The following is a 19,683-nucleotide window of genomic DNA, read 5'->3' on the forward strand; positions in this document are numbered from 1 at the left end:
AAGAAGTAGACCTAAGAAATCAGGAGCTTCTATAAAAACACCTTATCCCAGCAGTTTATATTCACTAGTGGTGATGGGGGGGGGAAGAACAATAATTGGACAACAGTGTGAAAACAAATCACAGTGCCCCTACTTTCTGTCCATATAAGCACCAAAGCACACAAAAATTAATAAATACATTAATTTATCTAGACTAAGTAGTTTACAAACTTCTCTTCAAAACTCTACACTACTATTACCAAACACAAGGCAGCATCTCATAACAAATTAAGCACTAGATTTTGTTTCAGTATCTATCACTGACCTGTTGAATGACACAAGCCAAGTAATTCCTCTTCTCTACATCTCCACTTTCCTGTCCAATCATGTTTGACTGCTTTTTGTAGAAGTTGTTAAAGCTTGCCTCTCCATCTTACATCTAGTCCATAGTGTACCAAGAATATGGTAACACCCCCCCCTTTAAGTTCTCCTGGTTTATGGCAAGGATACAACAATTACTTGCCACAATTAACTAACATGGACCATACAGCAAACTGATGAGCGACTATGTTTAGAGGTGCTTAGTCAACCACTGACAGGCTTTGTCGAGCATACAACAACAAAAGAGAAGTCCATTAAAAATGGAGCCCCTTATAAAACTGTAGTTTATAGGCCAATTTTCAAGTGAGCTTATTTTTCTACTACATATCTCGTCTTCATAGAATCTTTCACAAAGATCTTGATCACTGAATCATAGAATGGTTTGCATTGAAAGAGACCTAAAAGATTATCTAGTTCCAACCCCCTTGTTGTAAGAAGGAACATCTTTCACTTGATCAAGCTGCTCAAAGCCTCATCCAACCTGGCCTTGAACACTTCCAGGGAGGAGGCAGCCACAGCTTCTCTGGGCAACCTGTGCCAGTGTCTCACCACCCTCACTGTGAAGCATTTCTTCCTTACATCTAATCTAAATCTACTCTCTTTCATTTCAAAACCGCTACCTCTCATCCCTACACTCCCTGATAGAGTCCCTCCCCATCTTTCCTGTAGGCCTCCTCTAAGTACTCGAAGGTCGCTGTAAGGTCTCCCAGAGCCTTCTCTCCTCCAGACTGAACAACCCCAACTCTCTCCACCTGTCCTCACAGGGGAGGTGCTCCAGACCCCTTATCACCTTCTTCATGGCCTCCTCTGGACCAGCTTGAGCAGGTCCATGTTGTTCTTATGTCAGAGGGCCCCAGAGCTGGATACAGTACTCCAGGTGGGGTCTCACGTTCCTCAACCTGCTGGTCACACTTCTCTTGATGCAGCCCAGGATATGGTTGGCTTTCTGGGCTGTGAGCACACATTGCTGGCTCACAGACAGTTTTCCATCCACTAATACCCCCAAGTCCTTCTCTGCAGGGCTGCTCTCAATCCACTCATCACCCAGCCTCTATTTCTGCTTGGGATTGCCACAACCCATGTGCAGGACCTTGCACTTGGCCTTGTTGAAGCTCATGAAGTCTGCACAGGCCCACTTCTCAAGCCTGCCCAGTTCCCTCTGGATGGCATCCCTTCCCTCCAGTATACTGACCGCACCACACAGCTGGGTGTCGTCGGCAAACTTGCTGAAGGTGCACTCAATCCCATTGTCCATGTTGCCAACAAAGATGTTAAACAGCACCAGTCCCAATACCGACCCCTTAGGAACACCACTCGTCACTCCTCTCCACTTGGACATCAAGCCATTGACTGCAACTCTTTGAGGGCAACCATCCACTGAGTGGTCCATCTGCCAAGTCCATGTCTCTCCAATTTAGAGACGAGGATATCGTGTGGGACAGCGTCAAATGCTTTGCACAAGTCCAGGTAGATGACATAACTTGCTCTTCCCTTATCCACCAACACTGTAAACCTATCAGAGGGTCATCAAATTTGTCAGGCACAATTTGCCCTTAGAGAAGCCATGTTGGCTGTGCCCAATTACCTCCTTATTTTCCAAGTGTCCTAGCACAGTTTCCAGGAGGATCCACTCCATGATCTTGCCAGGCACAGAGGTGAGACCGACTGGCCTGTAGTTCCCCTGGTCTTCCTTTTTTCACTTTTTAAAAATGGGGGTTATGTTTCCCCTTTTCTAATCAGCAGGAACTTCACCAGATTACCATGATTTTTCAAATATGATGGATAGTGGTTTAGCCACCTCACCTGCCAGTTCCCTCAGGACCTGCAGATGTATCTCATCAGGTCCCATGGACATATGTGCCTTCAGGTTCCTTAGATGGTCTTGAACATGATATAATCCTACAGCAGGAGGTTCTTCATTCTCCCAGTCCCTGCCTTTGCATTCTGTGACTTAAGCAGTGTGGCTGGAGCACTTGCCAGTAAGACTGAAGCAAAAAAGTCATTGAGTACCACAGCCTTCTCCATATCCCGGATACTCAGGTCTCCCGTTTCCTTCCGGTGCGGGCCCACATTGTCCCTAGTCTTCTTTTTATCATCAATGTACCTATAGAAGCTTTTCTTGCTGCCCTTGACATCCCTGGCCAGATTTAATTCTATCAGGGCTTCGGCCTTCCTTATCTGATCCTGATCATATTATATCTTTTACAGACAGGGGCACAAGATCATGTCTGAAAAAATAGCTACTATTCTTCTTTTATTTAATAATGCATGAACAACTCTTTGTCATAAACTGCTGAGTAGCAAGGTCTACATGTATTCTTTTTGTTCTTTTGTATTTGACATGGGGTCCATGGCAGAAACATAGCCTCCTTCATTTTGGAATGGAAACTCAGTAACAAGATGACAGGTATTCTAAAAATGAGCAATTTTCATTTCTGAAAGCTGAGCAACAAACAATTTTAAAGATTCAGGATTTGCAATTAATATTACAGTTCTTTTTATCTCTGCATTCCCAAAGCATTCTGAAGATCTATTAAGAAGTCTATGGCAGTTACTACAAATACATCTAGTAAAATGGACTAATTTTTATTCAACTGTAGTACTGGCTATTTACTATGCTCTACATCAATTGTTACCACAAGGATGTTCAAGTTAATACAGCACTTATATGCAGAAAGGACCTAGTTCTATTCTGCTGTCCAAACAAGTAATTTTTCTGTTTAATTATAAAGCAAAAATAGTAGTTCTACGAGCCCAAACATTTTATATCGTAATCACAAAATAAGAGCAGCAAGTTTTGTTTTAAGTTACTGCCCTCTATGCCATGAAAGAATAAATTCACCTTACAGTCAGATTTCCACAGAACACAAGTAGCATTATCAGCCCTTCCATATTGTAAATACATTCATTTCCATCTCATTTTCTATAGGAAATATAATTTCACATCTTGATGTTCTGCAAAGAGAAATCCATCTCATCTATATTTGTCCATAGCTGGAAGCTCATTACTCTTACCCTTTTATACTACATTATATTCCAGCTTTGGTTCCACAGTGATGTGACAGACCAAAGCATCAATCGTGCTACTTCAGCCTAATTTGCTACCACAAATTTACTGCACTGCTTCAGTAATATTAACCAACAGTTACACAAATATTACAAAAATGTGTCTGTCATGCTGAATTCCACCACACTACTTGCCCAATCCACATATCACTCACTGGTGGTCATAGATCTCACCATTACAAAGTGGAAGCTTATTTTTCCAAGAGGCACTTAAAATCTACTATCTCTGTTTTCCTGCTGTAGTCTGAGACAGAAAATGCAACTGAGATGCCACAGGTTTACCCTGCAATTGCAAATGTTTTCAGAGAAAAATTTAAGTTTGAACAGTGTGTGATTTTACTCAGCAAAATTACAAAACAGCTGAACAGAAGCATAAAAGGGATCCACAAGTGATCATCTTGAATTCCAGTCCTTCCATCATATTAGCAGAAATAAGAAACACACTTCCTGTTCTCCATCTCTCCCCTAAATTTCCCCTTCAAACATGGGAGGACTATTCACCTTGAGCCTCTTATGAATGTGAAGTTACCACACCTGTATTCACAGACTTTGTTGTCTGCACTCCAAGTCTGGTGGGATTGCTTTGGGGGTGAGGGAGAAGGAGCAGAGTGGTAGGAGCAAGAAAGAAGGGGGAAATGCAAAGTGGCTCTGATGCAAAGCTGCTGTGCTAGCAGCAAGGCTTACCACATTAGCCCCTATGTAGCACTTTCATAGCAGAGCTTGCTAAATCTTGAAGCACAGACAGAGCAAACCCTTTAAATTAAAGCTTTGGTACAGGCTTGGGAGGAGGGGGAAGCATCTAGCAGATGAAAGACAGATGCAGGAATCAAAATCAGCAGCTGCTTACACACAGAACTTACACAAGTATGGCACAGCAAATTTAGAAAACCCACTAAACTAAACATAACGGACTAAGAGCATATTTTCATTTAGCAAAGACCTTCAAAAAAAGATACCGTTATCAAGCATAGCAAATGAGTTGCATTTCTTATCAAGCATGAGAGGAAACAAGGGGTGATATAAAATTCTTAAGCAATGAGGACAGGTGCAGCTACAGACAAGTTTGTCTCTTCCAGGCATACAGAAACTGCACTGAAAATGATGATTTGCTCAGAAACAAATGAACAGTTCTATCTCCTTTTTCTCACTAGTCTCTTATTTGCACAACAGCAGAAGGTACCTTCTACTGGTTAACAGTTTGACCTGCAACAAAAGCTGGTCCAGAGGAAATTAAAACAAAGAGAAGGACATCCAAGCTACCAGTTAAAACAATCAACTGTTTATATTTTGTCCACCAATTTCCTGTTGGGAGCATGTCACACCCATCACCATGGTACTCAAGTTCCCTGCTATTTAAGTCTCTACATTTTACCCCTTCCAAACAAGTGCATACAATCAAGAATTTTGGAATGAGGCTGAAGCGAAGCAGAAGTCAGGTAGTGCAAGCAAGAAGTTCCTCTAAGGTGCTTTTTTTGTCCTCTACAAGTTCCTTACAGTCAAAGAAAGGTACCCACCCTCTCTCTGCAGAGCACTTCTGCTTGTGGGGTTTTTGATTGACTCCATGACTGATTCTTGTAGCACTCTAAAGAGAATCCCACTTCCATCTTCAACCAAGATGTCCTTCCCTGTTCTGATCATGACACGACACATGCATACACTGTGCTTGGGGCCATGCTCAAGTTCTGTCCCCCAACTGGGTATCTGGTATATGCTAAAACATCAAGTTCAAACTACATATGCTTTAACCTTGGAATAACTGGGAGGGATAGCATTATGAAGCAAGCAGTTGAAGCTCAAATGTTCCAAAGGCTTGTTCTAGATTTGCAATGCTGATGTGACACCATGAGTTATGTCAGTCACTAACCCAACTGCTCCACCTGAATCAAGTGTTGCTCCACTGTGCAGCTGCTCTGACTGGTTCAATCACAGTAACTGAAATACAGTTACTTGGGCTAAACATTGCAGAGACTAGTACATGCATAAATCTATAAAAGACGGCTTTGCAACACAAATCACTTTGAACTTCCTAACTGTACTTCTCTCTCTATTTAAACCCCAGACAATGCTCCTGAGATGTTGTTTGACAACATTCAAAACTCTTGGTGCTATACAGAAATTCTTTCTGTAACTCTTCAGACTTTTCTTCCTTCTGCAACTCCCCACACTTTTCCTGTCTGTGCTCAGTCTAAGGTATAAAACTGGTCTATAAGAGAAGATTGAGCAGTGCAGAATGCAGTGGATTCACTCAGAGAAACTAAGAGCAGTCATGGGTGTTAACGTCAATGTTATTTAAAACAGTTTCCTCTAATAAAACATACATACAAGCAAGTATCCCTTACAGACTAATCAAGCTATTCCTCCTGCAGGCTATAGAGGAAGGAAAAGGTGGTCTCTCTTCCATTCAAATATTTGGGAACAGTTCAGGCACTATGGCAACAAGACAGAAAAAATACCTAAGCAGACTTGTTTATCAGAGAAAAACTCTCCAACAGTCTGCATTATCACTCATATAGAATGTCACTTTTATACATTAATATATTTAGCTTTTAGGGAAACTGTATTGCAGTATAATGCACATTTATTGTACCACTTGTCTTTCATTTTTCTTTACCTTAAAAACAGTTAAAAAAAAAAAAAAACAAAACACCAAACCAGTAATCTCAACTCTCAGTGCCGTCATTCTGCTGTTGTGAATGATCGCCCTTCACAAATGTATTTTGACATTTCGTTCAGCTTACCCACTGGACAGGATTTTAACACCCTATTGCCAGAGAGAACCACAGCATCCCATCCAAACCAAGAAAAAGCCACATCAATTTTTCTTATGCTATACCTTCTAAAGCAGAGAGAAGCCTTGATGCTCTGGGTTCCTCTAGGGGTGGCTGTCCCTGCCTCCCTTTTCCAAAAACTGCATTGTTACTCCAGCTTTCAAAGCAGAAGCTATCCTTTCATCCAGTTCTGTTAGAAGCCATCTCCTGCAGCTACTACTCTTACAATGAAAACTTCCTGCCCTATGGAGTGGGTAAGTCCTAGCAGCAAAAGACACACACAGGAAAGAAAGGCATTTTATCTTCAACACACTGTGGTCTGCCACCTCCACAATAGGTCAGTAGTCAGAAACAATGGCATGAACACCAAGGTTTTCACTCTATCGTAAGATTTTTTTAAATTTTCAGCTCTTTCCTGACTTGTTCCCTCCTTCCCCTTTTAGTTCTCTTCCTCCAAGTGGCAGAGAAAGGGAGAAATAGAAGAATACCTGAAGATATTATAGATAGAAGATATAGAAAGAGATAAAGACAAATTAAAAAAAAAAAAAAAAAAAAAAAAAAAGAGCTGGCAACTTTAATTGAAGCTCCCGAACATAAAAAGTGGCTGGCAAAAAGCACATTTCCACATCAGAAGTGATGCTACTGGCCTTGGGAAGCTGAAAGCCTAGAAAACTACCCCTTCTTCAATATTCTGCTAGGTGTAATGGAGGAAACGTGCAGCTGCATGAGGAAGGTTCATTAGCCTATATCAAATCAAGCACAATCCTTTCCTCACATCATCTCCTTCTCTCTAGGATCCTAAGAGGTTGCTTGAGAAAAAGAGATTAACCATTATCCACCTGAGACCTCTAAAAACAGAATTCCATGGGGACACAGCAATCCACCTGAGTCTCCCAGTTTCTATGAGGGTCAATCACCACATTAAAAGACAAAGAAATGAACTGAAGAGTCAGGAGAATTAAAACCTGATCTCCAGGGGAAACAACAGACTTAGCAAGTATGCTTCATTAGCATTAAAAATCAGTTATTAGGTTCTCAATGGAACAGAATCTCAGTCACACCATAGAACTGATTCTAAGCACTACAGAAAGTCTGCCATTAATTTCTATTGTTATCCTTTCCAATGCAGACTTAATGTCTGCAGACTACTGAAATGCCAACCCAGTAACTCAAACTATCTCAGTACTCTTTCACCAGAGCCAATATTCTGATGGGACCCGAAGGTCTGTACTACAATATGGCATCTGAACATTATATTGAAAATTTAGCTACACTCAAAGCTGGAATCAGTCTAAGTAGTGACCTGACTTGCAGTCTATACATAACAACTGACAGCATGACAAAATTTTCTAATTCTTGTTCTGTGGCAAGGGAACCACAATACAAAAGCTTCTCATGTCACCATGTACAGCTGTGGGAAAGGGAAGATGAATTTTAGCATACTGAATGCACGGTATGCCAGTATAATTCAATGCAAGACAGTAAGATCTACAAGAACTACAACACAGCGTCAAGCTGTGATTGTGATTTGACACAACAGGGAAATACAGACTGGTTTATTAAGAAAACAAACAAACAAGCACTTTTTGACTTTAAGTATCATTAAAAAAAAAATCTCTAAAAAATTAAATTGAAATTAGCTTCTAGTTGGGAAGAGACTTCTGTGCTACACAAAGTCTGAGAGAATAATTTAATTAAAAACATTCAACCAACACAAGCTCACTGCTAATACCAGATGATTTGCTGATCACCTGAAACAAAAGAATGTATGGTCAATGATAAACCAGCTTTTGACATCTGCAGATATACAGAGCATTTTCTTCAGCTCAGCTAAATAACTGGTTCACTCACAGAGAAGCCCACTGGGAGGAGAGGCTAGAAAGACCTGTCCTCCCTTACCAATCAATAAAAAAGAACTCAGTACTAAAACCAGATGTATAGTAGATCATAGCTACTGGCTGGTTTTGGTTTTAATTTTTAGACCTGTTTAATTCACTAGTAAAATCCAACCAGTAACAGTAGATCTGCTAGCTGTAAAAACTATCTTATCATTAAATTTTAAATCATACGGTTAAACTCTTATGCTAAAGAAAACAACTTTACACATAGGCATGTATATATATATATACACACATGTATGTATCTATAAAAACTCATTTAACATTTCTAAACTAGAACTGTCTAAACTATGCTTAAATATTAAAATACCATTTTCTGCATTTTTAGTTAATACATCTGAACACTAAGTATACAGAAAAAGGTAACTATCACAATTTTTCAACATGATAAAAGGTAAAGCTTCATAATCTAAATCCAAAGCTACATAACAACCAAAGCATGCAGGTAGTACTTGCAACTATCAACAGTCCAAAAGTATGTAAATGCAACTGTCTGTTACCAATAATACACATTTTTTTTCAAAAAGCACAAATGCAAAACAGTATTTAAACCAGTTATTAGATCAAAATTTCTTCTCTCTCCTAATTTAAATTACAATTAAAATCCTGAGTTAAATCTATGTTCTTTCACAACCTGAATTCTAATTACACATGGCACTACTTTTCAGAATACACATCCTGCACACATCAATGGACAGACTGAAAGAAGTCAGCATCATGGTACATTTGATTGCATCTATCTGTACAGATCAATTCAATCTTCAGAAACATCCAAGGGGCGAGCAGGAGTGGAACACAAACTGACTAGGAAGAGTCATAAAGAACATTTTATTTATGATCAGCTATATGTAATTCTACAAACCCTTGTGTTTGCTTTTCAATCATTTTTGTTGCTTATTTTCTTTTCTGTTCTATACTTAGCTTACACAGTTATATTATTCTATTTTTATTTTGTATGCACAGAACAAAGATTTTAACAAAAGCCAAATTTTCCCTGACTTCTTTTCATATACTCTGTAAGATTTCAGACAAAAGATCAAGGAAGCCAATAGTCCAAGTAGTGTTATGGGTAACTGTCCCGCTGACACCAAATTGCTACCCTATTTTTTCCACTTTATCACGGCCAGATGGGATGGGGAGTCTTCTGCAGACTTCCACTTTGAATTTTCACCCTATTGCCTTTAGGGTGGCTGGGTGTTTTTTTTGCCTTAATGGATATCATGCAAGGATTCTTGTTAGGTTCACCTTCACACAAATTAAATGCAATAATATGTCATTTATTTGGGGGGGTTCACTGATTTTTTTTTTTTTTCTTACTTCAAACTACCAAACAAGAGGAAGCCACTGGATGAATATGGGAGAACCAGAATTTCTTTAATTATTATCATAGCCTCTGACATCAGGAGCTATCTCTACAGAAGCAAAATTATTAGCTAAAAGTACTGAAATAGCACATGCCAAGCTATGTAACTACTTAAAAGCAATAATCTGCATAATGTACCATTAGGTATAAAGTATGCATTAACCTGGAAAAAAAGAAAAAAAAAAAAAATCAGAGCTTTCCAGTGGTTACCAAGCAACCAAGAGCAGAAAATAATATGAAGATTTCAAAATAGATATGTAAACCAAAGATGAAATTAATTATTTAAAAGTCAATCCATCTGGTTTATCAACCACTCTCTAAAAGCCTTTCTTATAAAAGCTCTGGTTTAATCTCTGACCTCTTAAACAAACAAACAAACAAATGGCAATTTTTAAATAGATGCCTTCCACAGCACATATTCTGAAGGTCTCCCACTACTCCAGAAGCATATTTACTACTCTGTTGAATTCTAGGAATGTTTCATTTAACCTAAATATTTACCAAGTTCCCTTTGGGAAAAGGTAAACTTTCTTTTACAAACAGCTATTAAAACAGTCCTGCAAAGATACAATAATTTACTGGTTTATATTTCAGGTTAATTAGTATCCAAGGAGTTGGCACAATAAATGAGGGGAGGCACAAATTGTACAATCTGTTGATTAAACTCCAACTTTTCAGTAAAATACTTAATTCCAGAGACCTTAAAGACAAAGATCATACAACAGATGTTCTCAGCTCTGTGTATCCAAAAAGATATACAGATGCTTGGTTCATTACTTTTAGCAGCAACTGTGCATTTTGTTTGGTCAGCTCCAGGACATTCTCCTACTGCATTAAAACATGACCAACAAAAGGTATCTATTAGTCACCTTGATGATTCTTTCATTTTCATTTATACTTTTATTAGAAAATGGTGAATCACATTGTAGGTTATCATTACTAAAAAAAGAAACCAACACAATTTTGTGATTCAGAATCAAACCTAGATTCACTGATACTAAGGAACGCTTAATCCAGTAAAATGTCTTAAACCATATGCCTAATCAGAGGCCCAGCTTCAGACGTGCAATCCAGACCTTTACACGTGCATCTCATCTTAATCATTCTTGGTTTCTCTAGCACACCTCATAGATATTTTGCTATTGCTTGATACCAGATCAATTAAAAGTGCAAAAATTTATTGAAAACTACACAGTTCACTTTTCAAAACAGCCAATCAACTGATCCCATCTCAGTCTTTTCTTATAATTCATATTAGCTTACATTCACCTAATTTCTCCTCCTAAATGGCACCACCAGGACTACAGGCATGCCCGCACATCTTTTTCCTTGTTTGTCCTTAACTATAGCTTAGCACATTTAATAGCAAGACCGCAGCTGGCAGAATCACACACGCATAAAAGCTGCCAGCACTTCCAGTTTTCTCACAATTGCATTACTACTTCAACAACACACCTCTAAACCAGCATCTAACTCTACTGCTCAAAAGAGCTGTAAATATTTGAAATATTTACAATAGAGAGGTACTGTAGGGTGGGGTTCAGACTTGTCACAGACAGGCAAAAATTGTAGCTTTTTGTCTTTTTTTGACATTGCCGGTTTCATATGTGCTACCATGAAATGTAATCCCAAACAATGCATCAGCTGGGAACACTTTCACAAACTGCATAAAACCTGTTGAGCATGGGTACAAAACATGATTATTTCAAAGAAATGCCACGGCAGAAGAAAGAGTGCTTTTGACTCGATAGGTACAGTCTCCCTAGCCTGTGTTACTTTTTCTTTAGTTCAAACCCACCTCACAAGAACAAAACCACACAAAATTTAGAACCATAAAAGACACTGAACTATGTCCAGACAGCACACATTGATTCGTACAGATTCCTGTTTTAAACTAATACATGTAAGTCCTGAGTTATTCACTTATCTACCTCCATCAAAACCTCAGTAATTCTTAACGAGGTTTCAAATTTTTAGATTTCTATGGTTCCTCCCTTCAGGATGCTCTCATCCGGATTGAGTCGCATCTCCATGCGTATATTAAGTTTTTAAAGACAAGACCATAACATTCAAACCATCACCAGAAACCCATGGGTTCAGAATCACTTCTCCAATGACTACACTCATATCTTACTTCAACTCCTGTCAAGAAAAATTGTAATCTAAGTGGAAATTTAAGACCATACATTATTTTTTTTAAAGGCGTATCACTTCTGAAAAAGTCCTCTTGTAATCACACAGAGTTTTCAAACAGCTATGCCCTCAATTTGAATTTCAAGCAAGCAGAATTGAAAAAAAATAAAATAGAGCCTTAGAGAAAGGCTCCCTCTTTGTGCAAGGCAGCACCCAATAAAAGCCTTTTAAACGTCAGATCACGAAACTGAAAAAGATGTAAAACATTGGCAGCTAAAATTCTGAAAAGTTAAAATAAGACTGCTCTAAAAATGTAATAGGGCATAAAATGAAAGCTTTTTCTCCTGCAATCTAGTCCTGGTGAGCGGATCACTGTGCAGACTGCACGGCAGACAAAATACCTTCAGACAGCGCGACAAGGGTCCGCACGCCCACGGCAGGCTGTGAGGCAGACGCCTGCGTTACCAACTGCCTCCGCCTCCATTTTCAATTTCCGCCCAAAATTTATCCTCCTCTGCTTCCAAGAAGCTCCCTCGGTATTGACATTACCAACAGACACCTTCTCACCTGAGTAACATTTTACAGTCTGCCCAGCCAGGCTTCATACCCCTGAGTTAGTAATTTTGCACCAGAGCCACATTCTGCAATTTGCACCCTGACATTAACTCTTTTCCACACATCTCTCCAGCAGGGTCGGGAAGAGGGGGCCTGAGGGAGGGGGGGAGGGGGGGGAAAGGACACAAAAAAAATATATATAAAAAAAATAGAGATAGATCGATAGATACAAAAGGAACGAGCAACCCACACGCTGCAGCCTCCAACCCGGCAAGTCTGTCCCCTCCCGGCGGCGTCTCCCCCGTGCCCAGGCCGTGAGGGGACGAGGCCCCTGGGCGGCCCGCAGGCTGCCACACCTCCCTCCCGCCCGCGGCGGCCGTTAACGGAACCCCCGCCCCGCCCCCGCGCGCTTCCCGCCGCCCAACGCACCCCGCTGCGCGCCGCCGCCGCCGCTCCCCCGCGGGAAAGCCCGGCGGAGCCCGGCCTGGCCCACGCGCGCCCGGGTGCGTGTCATGTACACAGGGAAGCGCGGAGCACGACGGCCTCCTCCCCCCCCCCCCCCCCCCCCAGCCTCCTCCTCCTCCTCCTCCCCCCCAACTCCCCGCCGCCTCCCACAATGCACCGTGGGCGCTCCCCGCGGAAGCCACTTCCTCGCCCGGCAGCCACCCCACGCCCCGCGCCGCCGCCCCCACTCACATCCGTCGATCTCCTCCTGCAGGTCCTCCTGGAGCAGCGACAGATCTGCGGGAGACGCACCATGTGCCAACGCGCCCGGACCGCTAACACCCCCACTGCCCCCACCCCACGCCCCAACCCCCCCCCCCGCCTCTCGCCGCCCCCCGCCACGCGTGACCCGGCCCGCCCGCGGGGCCCACCCCCGCCGCCGCTGAGCCCCGGTGCTCCTCGACCCCACCCGCAGCCCCCCGCTCTCCGCGGCGGGCAGCGCTTCCGAAGCCGTGGCGGGGGGAAAGGAAGGGGGGGGGGGGGGGGGGGGGGGAAGAGGAGGGCCGGCGCCTCACCGGGGAGGCGGCGTGTGCGGGAAAGGGGAGGGGGGGGCGCTACCTACCCGCCATCTTGCTGCGGCCCCTGCGGGGTGCCGGGCTACATTGACCCCGCGGCCGCGCGGTGAAGGGAGGGCGGCGGGAGGGGACAGGCCCCGCGCAGTCCAGGCCCCGGGCCCGGCGGCGTCTCCCCGCGTCCCCGGGAGAGTCGCGCAGGGAGGGAGGAGGGAGGAGGGAGGGAGGGAGGGAGGAAGGCGGGAGGAGGGGTCTGGGCCGGACACGCTGCCCCCGCCTCCGCCCGGCGGAGCCTCGCTCGCTCGCCCGGGCGGCCGCGCCTCCACGCCCCTCGCTCTGACTCACACCCGGAGCCGCCCGGGATGAGCCGAGGCACCGCCGCGCTCCCCGCTCCTACCCCGGCAAGGCCCCGTTTCGCCGGCCGCTGTGGGGTGTCACCGCCTCCTTCGCGTGGGCTGCGTGGGGTCGCTTCCAGAGGAAAGGGGGTCTCGGGGATGGTCAGCGGGGCCACCGGGGTGGTTTCGGGTCACCCGGGGGAAGCGGCGGCGGTGGGGCTGCCACGCCACCCGCGGGCGCCCCCTCCTCGTGGGAGCTGCCGAGATTTGGCAACTGGGAACCCGGGGCTCAAAAACACGGGATGTTTTCCGCGTGGCGGCGGTGCATTTGGATTTCAGCTGGAAAAATAAATGGTTTGGTTGTACGTCTGCGTAGAGGTATCCCACCGGTTTCTTCTTTTGTTGGCAGTACCTTATGGTCAGCACCGGTGGTGGTGGTTGTCATTTTAACTGTTTTGATGTATTTTTCCACTGTAAACTGGAAGATTAGAAATGTTGGAGAAAAACAAATGCTCTACTTAGCCAATACCCAGAGCACTTGGTAAAGGAAAGGACCATGACTGATGCTACCTGTGCGTCTTACCTGCATCTTCCGCAGTCTTATATTTGTCTCAGTAATAATCTATGAAGTTATTAATACCCAGAAAAGCCAAGTAAGTTATTTTTGCCCAGTTTTTTCAAAAGAGGATGGAATTTTAGTAACTGTTTTAAACTGAATGTTTAACAGCATGTCTTGTAAGCTGCTAACATCATACAGTTGTTTTTATTTTGTAATTTGGACAAGGATTAAATCTCTCTAGTCATTCTTGTTGCCAGAGTAGCTGAAAATCTTTTAAAATGCATACATACATTTCCTTACAATCCTACAGAACAAGCTCTGCCCTGTTTCATACCCGTTCCATCTTTAGATGAGTCACTAGGGCCTACTGGATAGTGATTATACTTCTATTCAGATGTGTAATCTCAGAATCTGAGTAAATCAAGTAAATTCACCGTGACTAAGTTATATGAACCATGCTTTTCTCTGCCAGTGTAATTTAAGAGGAGATTCGGGGGAAATGTTTGGCATCACAAATAGCTGGCAATGCTGGGTGCAATAGCAGTAGACCTAGAGCAGAAAAATAATGCGTACTTGAAGTCATCGTATTTTTATTATCTTTATTACCACAAGTTATTTCCAGGAAGTTTTCTTTTTTCTCTACTCTGCATCCTTCACCACAGTCAAGGCCCATTTTCGCTTCTTCTGGATTCAATAGCAACAGCCTAAAATGTGTTGTGCTTCATTTTGCTGAAAGAATCAAGGGGCCTGTTTCCTTTTTCCAACTCTATATGCAGAGGCGCTAACGCACACTAACCATAGATTACTGTGGTCTGAGAGCATCAAATCTGCCTTGACCATTATTATTATAATCAGAATGAGAAATTAAACTTAATGAGATACATCCAGGACAACTGGGTTTATAATGTGGAATGTACCAGAATTACCACTCTTACGAGTGTATTAATAGTATTGATCATCATCAATTAATTATTGCCCCATAGGTAGTGGTCATTTGAGTATTTAGGATTTTTTTTATTTCTATGTACATATTGGTTTAAAGAGAGGAAGAACAATTTATGCAACAAAGCAAGGTAAAATGATTGCAAGAGATCGTACTTAAATTCATATAAATGAATTTTGGGTCTTTCTATGTGCATGTGATCTTAAGTGGTGGTTATTTCTCTGTAGGCAAGATTGTGTGATATTTAAATAGCACAGATAACAAAGATCAGTGTGATTTAGCCTTGCAAGACAAATTATTTTTCAGGAATTGCAATTTTTTTGCTACATGTTACCTGTAGAACATCAGACTGTGTTCCTCGGGCAGGGTTGGTCCCATCACCATTACTAGCAGCCATCAGGAAAGGTCTCTTCCTCTGTGAGTAGAAACTCTGTGGCAAAACCTCTGGCTCACACAGTGACACACACATAAAGGGGAAAAGATAATTGGGGGAAAAAAAAAAATACTTGGCTTCATGCCAACACACAGTGCAAAATCCCACTTAATGAATAAGTAATCGGGTATTTCTAAATTTCTTGGCCTCAGGAGGCCTTTAAATCCCCAGGTGCTCCTTAAGGGCCTGATCCAAAGTTCAAGTTGATGGTAAGATCCCCTGCCACCGGTCACAAGCAAGGCAAACAGACACCCTGTAAGCATAGGACAGAGGCTGAATCTTTCAGACAGCATGATGAACTGCCATTCTAAAATAACATACCTAACTATGACAGAAAATTTTCATAACAGACTTGTCTTATTGGATGAGACGTGTTAAGGAGCAAGCAATATAGCACCTGCCAAAACATTCTAGCAGATTGTGTGCTGGAGTTCTCATAATCTGAGTAGCCTTACAGGCACCGAGAAATGCAAAACTTAAGAAATAAACTCACTTTGCACACTCCATCTCATGCCAAAACACACTACAGAAGGTGGAAGCTGAGGCTATGGATGGAAGGATACAAATGGAAGACTCCCTGGCAAGATACTTCGCATGTGATAAGACACCTGTATTGCTATCTACATGATGTATCTCAAAAAAGCAATCAGCAAGACATTTGCATAAAGTACTACCTAAATCCTTTCTAACCTACACAAGTGACCAAGTTATACACAAGATACCCAACATCCATCTAGATGTATTTGCAGCATGTTATTCTGTAGTTGGATTAAGTGACATTTCTTCAGTCAAAGCTGCTCCAGATATAAGGACCTCAGGCTCAAACACTGCAGCCCCAAGAACTCACCCATATTATCTATTATATTATTATCTAGCATATTATCATCTGTTTTCTCTCATTTGCTGTGAAGAAGCAAGTCTGATCAGACAACCACGCCAGCTTTTCAATGTCCACCAGCCTTACATTTCTCCCAGGCTACCCTTCCTGTGTGGGAAGAGCTTCCCATAAATATCTGCGCAGCCATCTCGCTATCCTCCTTTGAATTCCTTCACAAAATTCTCTTTTCCTGTAAAACCTACCAAAAAATGTATCAGGGTTAGATTGCTGGTGCACCAAGGCAACTGCTTATCCTTTTGAGTAATAGTGACTCATAGTTTTCTTGGCCACCCCCAGGATTCTGTCTGCATGTTGTGCTTTATGGTCAAACTATACACTTTTTACTTTGTAGACCACTTACTTTTTTTCTTTACGGAGTGCTTAACCAATACTGGCCCATGACTAAACACACAGATTAAGGTACACGTACACACACATAAGCACTTATAATAGAGATGGATACACATGAAAACCTGATGGCTGAAGCCTGAGATGCAGTCGATTTGCATTTGAAAATATATCTCGTATTGAAGCATTTCTGCTAAAGAGGTGTTCATCATGAAGCCTTTCATTTCTTCTCCATCCCTTTTTCCTTCATTCTATCATTCCCTTCGCTATTCCTGTTCTTATTATCTCCCTCCAATAAAATGGGTTTTTTGATACATCCCTTGTGGTTGTGGAAGTTTTTGGCCATGCACCACTCAGTTTTATTTAATTTTCCCTGTTTCCTGTTTAAGAGCTTGAGCTGGTGACTAGCTGTGAACCTTAACACCAGAGTCCAGCTGCCACTGCTCCTGGTGAAGGCCTCAAAGAAGGATTGTAAACACATCAGTATGACAACCATGAATAAATTAACACCTAAATTTTCTGACAAAGAGTTTGGCTAATACAAAGTTAAGTTTGCCTTGTAGGTTCCTCATGTCATTCCATGACAGCAACAAATTCACTGGAAAATTCAAGTGATGCTCGAACCTCTGAAAACTGTGAAATAACCAACTGAGGTACATCCTGATGCAACACGAAGGCCGCACCTGGAGCTTGCAATGGCTCTTGGCATAAATTTGCAAGCAAATCTATTGCACCAATGGGATGAATATGGTAGCTGTGTGGGCAAAGGAAGAGAGGCATGTAAATCAGGAGACAAGTCTTGATTGTGTTTTTTGCAGTTAAGAGCACTACCAGTGGTAATATCCCCCAACTCCTTTGGCTAGACACCGCGTGAGGGTGGTCCGTGATCTTTATAGGAGGCAAGTGAAAGTCTGTGTCTGTATCTGATCCTACAGGTGCTCAAGCTCACTGTGAAGGAGGACGAAGAATTAATGTATCAGGTTGTTTCAGGGAACTGGATCTCAGTGTTTAAGTGCAGCATGCGTACAGGATTCCTTGTTCAGTAGGACTCACCTGGAGACAGGTTTTCCTTTAAGAGATTCTGCTACAGGAATCATGTGCCATGCATCAGGGAAGACTGAATCACTGATCAAACAAGGCTGAGTTCAGGTTCTATCCATGTACCTTAGCTCTGGATTTCCTGGTTCTCAGAGGTTTGTGTCTCACTGACATACTGGAAGGAAACTAGAATGGGCAACCAGAAACTGAATCTTTTCCTCACTGAACTGCCTGTTGAAGTTTGGTGTTTTTTTGTTTAGTGTTTTTGTTTTTGTTTTTTTTTGATCAGAGAGAAAAGAAAAATATTAGTTTTGGCTATTTCAAAAAATTACAGCAACCACATACGTGTGCAGCTGAGATACTATTATAGTAGATACCAATATCCCCCAAACCTTCATCCTAGATCTCCAATAATTTCTAAAGGAAATAAATATCATTATGCTCATCTTACAGGTAAAGAAACAGAGAACAAAAGAACCAAAGTGATGTGCCTGATACTGCGTGAGGCCTGAGATGGAAAATAGTGAATAAAACACAACACACCGCAAAAAATCTTCTGTGCTAGTTTTCGCTACCTGATGCCATTACCTATATGACAGGTAGCAGTCTAATGCATGGTTCCTAATGTGCCAGATCTGAGTTGTATGCCAGGCCAGACCCTGCCTCCCTGCTAGACTTGCCCTTGAGTCAGCCAGGCCTTCCAGCCTCTCCTCAGCCCACGCAGCCTCCCTTCCCCACCCAACCAGTCCCTGACTGGCAATACCTAGCCTGATTTTCAGATTAATTTATTTGCATTCATTCACTCCTTAGTTTCCTGGTCTACTGAGTTTAAATTTGCATCTCTCTAGGTCTGCTTAGATATTGGCACATACAATCAGCTCACACTCTTCTGAATCAGAGATGAGTTATTCACATCCTAGAACATATCTCAGAGGGACAAATGGGACTGAATTACTACTACCACCAAACCTGCTTTTCCTTTAGGTGGTTGTCCAACATCAGTTTCACATCCTTCCAACTGGTCCCTTCTTATGATCTCTTCTCATTACAGCACCAGCTCTCCCCACCCTCTTGCTCCTCCATTCTGAACTCCTCTCTGCAAGCTGCTGTATACAGCATTTTTAATTCTATTTTCACTGACAGTTTTTGAACCTTCTTACTGTTTTCTTCTACTCACATCGCATTTTCCTACAGTAAAATAGAAACAAAAGCCAAATTGGAGTCTGGCAACCTGCCTGCAGACCTTTTTCAGATTTGAACTCGGCTTAGGTCAGATTCAAGAGGAACGCTGTTTCACAGCCCATGTGAACACTAGCTGGCTGGAAGTCTTCTTGGCCACCCTATTCAGCCAACAATAGTGTAATCCATTTAGTCGGGGAGAATCGAGTACATGCCTATGCAGGCAGCTAAGCTCTTTTTTTTTGCTGATCTGAAGGGTAGTAGGTGCTAGTGGGATGCATGTCAGGAGAATGATTCCTTTGGGACATGGCTTGTTATCCTGGTCTGTGCAATTGCTAGGACCTGTCAATCCTAAAAAATGCAAGGGGTGGAGAAGTCAAGGGGTTACATCCTAAGAACTCTTTGTTTAGATAACCCTGACTCTTGTAGGAAGCACACTGAATTTCAGGGTCAGTTACAGACGTGTATTTGAGACCTTTGGAGGAGTCAGTCTTTAGATGTGTGTATTTGTACAGTCTTTTGAGGGCACATGTGAACTCATTCTGCTTGTGCTCCACCTCAATCAGCAGCTGTGTAATTACAGTTTATGTAGCACTGAGCCCAGACAGATGTATGGACAGACAGTGGCATGACATTTGGAAACCAGTAAAATACATGCAAAATACATCAGAGGTCCATTCACTGAAGAAATAATTGAAAATTAAATTGTTCCTCTAAAAGTAGAGGGTGAGAATATTCTAAAAGACTCAATGTCTGTCTTATTTACAGTGTTAGGAATCAATCTACAAACTATGAGCAAGGATTGTATAACA

General features: G+C 42.4%; 1 protein-coding gene across 8 annotated transcripts in view; it reads right to left on the bottom strand.

Moving 5' to 3' along the window:
* PPP4R1 (protein phosphatase 4 regulatory subunit 1) overlaps positions 1-13,833 on the bottom strand; it is a 69,995-nt gene extending 56,162 nt beyond the window's left edge. For 2 of the 8 annotated variants that reach the window (XM_042798133.1, XM_042798131.1), the window contains exons 1-3: positions 13,210-13,550; positions 12,840-12,884; positions 12,156-12,296 (exon numbers count right to left, since the gene is read on the bottom strand). Coding sequence is in view for 4 of the 8 variants with exons in the window: in XM_042798129.1 (XP_042654063.1) it covers positions 12,573-12,657 (85 nt within the window). In the remaining 4 variants the exon portion in view is untranslated. The other 6 variants (XM_042798130.1, XM_042798128.1, XM_042798129.1 and 3 more) reach the window with 4 other exon arrangements.
* Between the last annotated feature and the right edge of the window lie 5,850 nt (positions 13,834-19,683).

This window comes from Tyto alba, unplaced genomic scaffold (assembly GCF_018691265.1).
Source record: "Tyto alba isolate M040663 unplaced genomic scaffold, T.alba_DEE_v4.0 Super-Scaffold_27, whole genome shotgun sequence".
In the NCBI taxonomy this organism is placed as follows: Eukaryota; Metazoa; Chordata; class Aves; order Strigiformes; family Tytonidae; genus Tyto; species Tyto alba.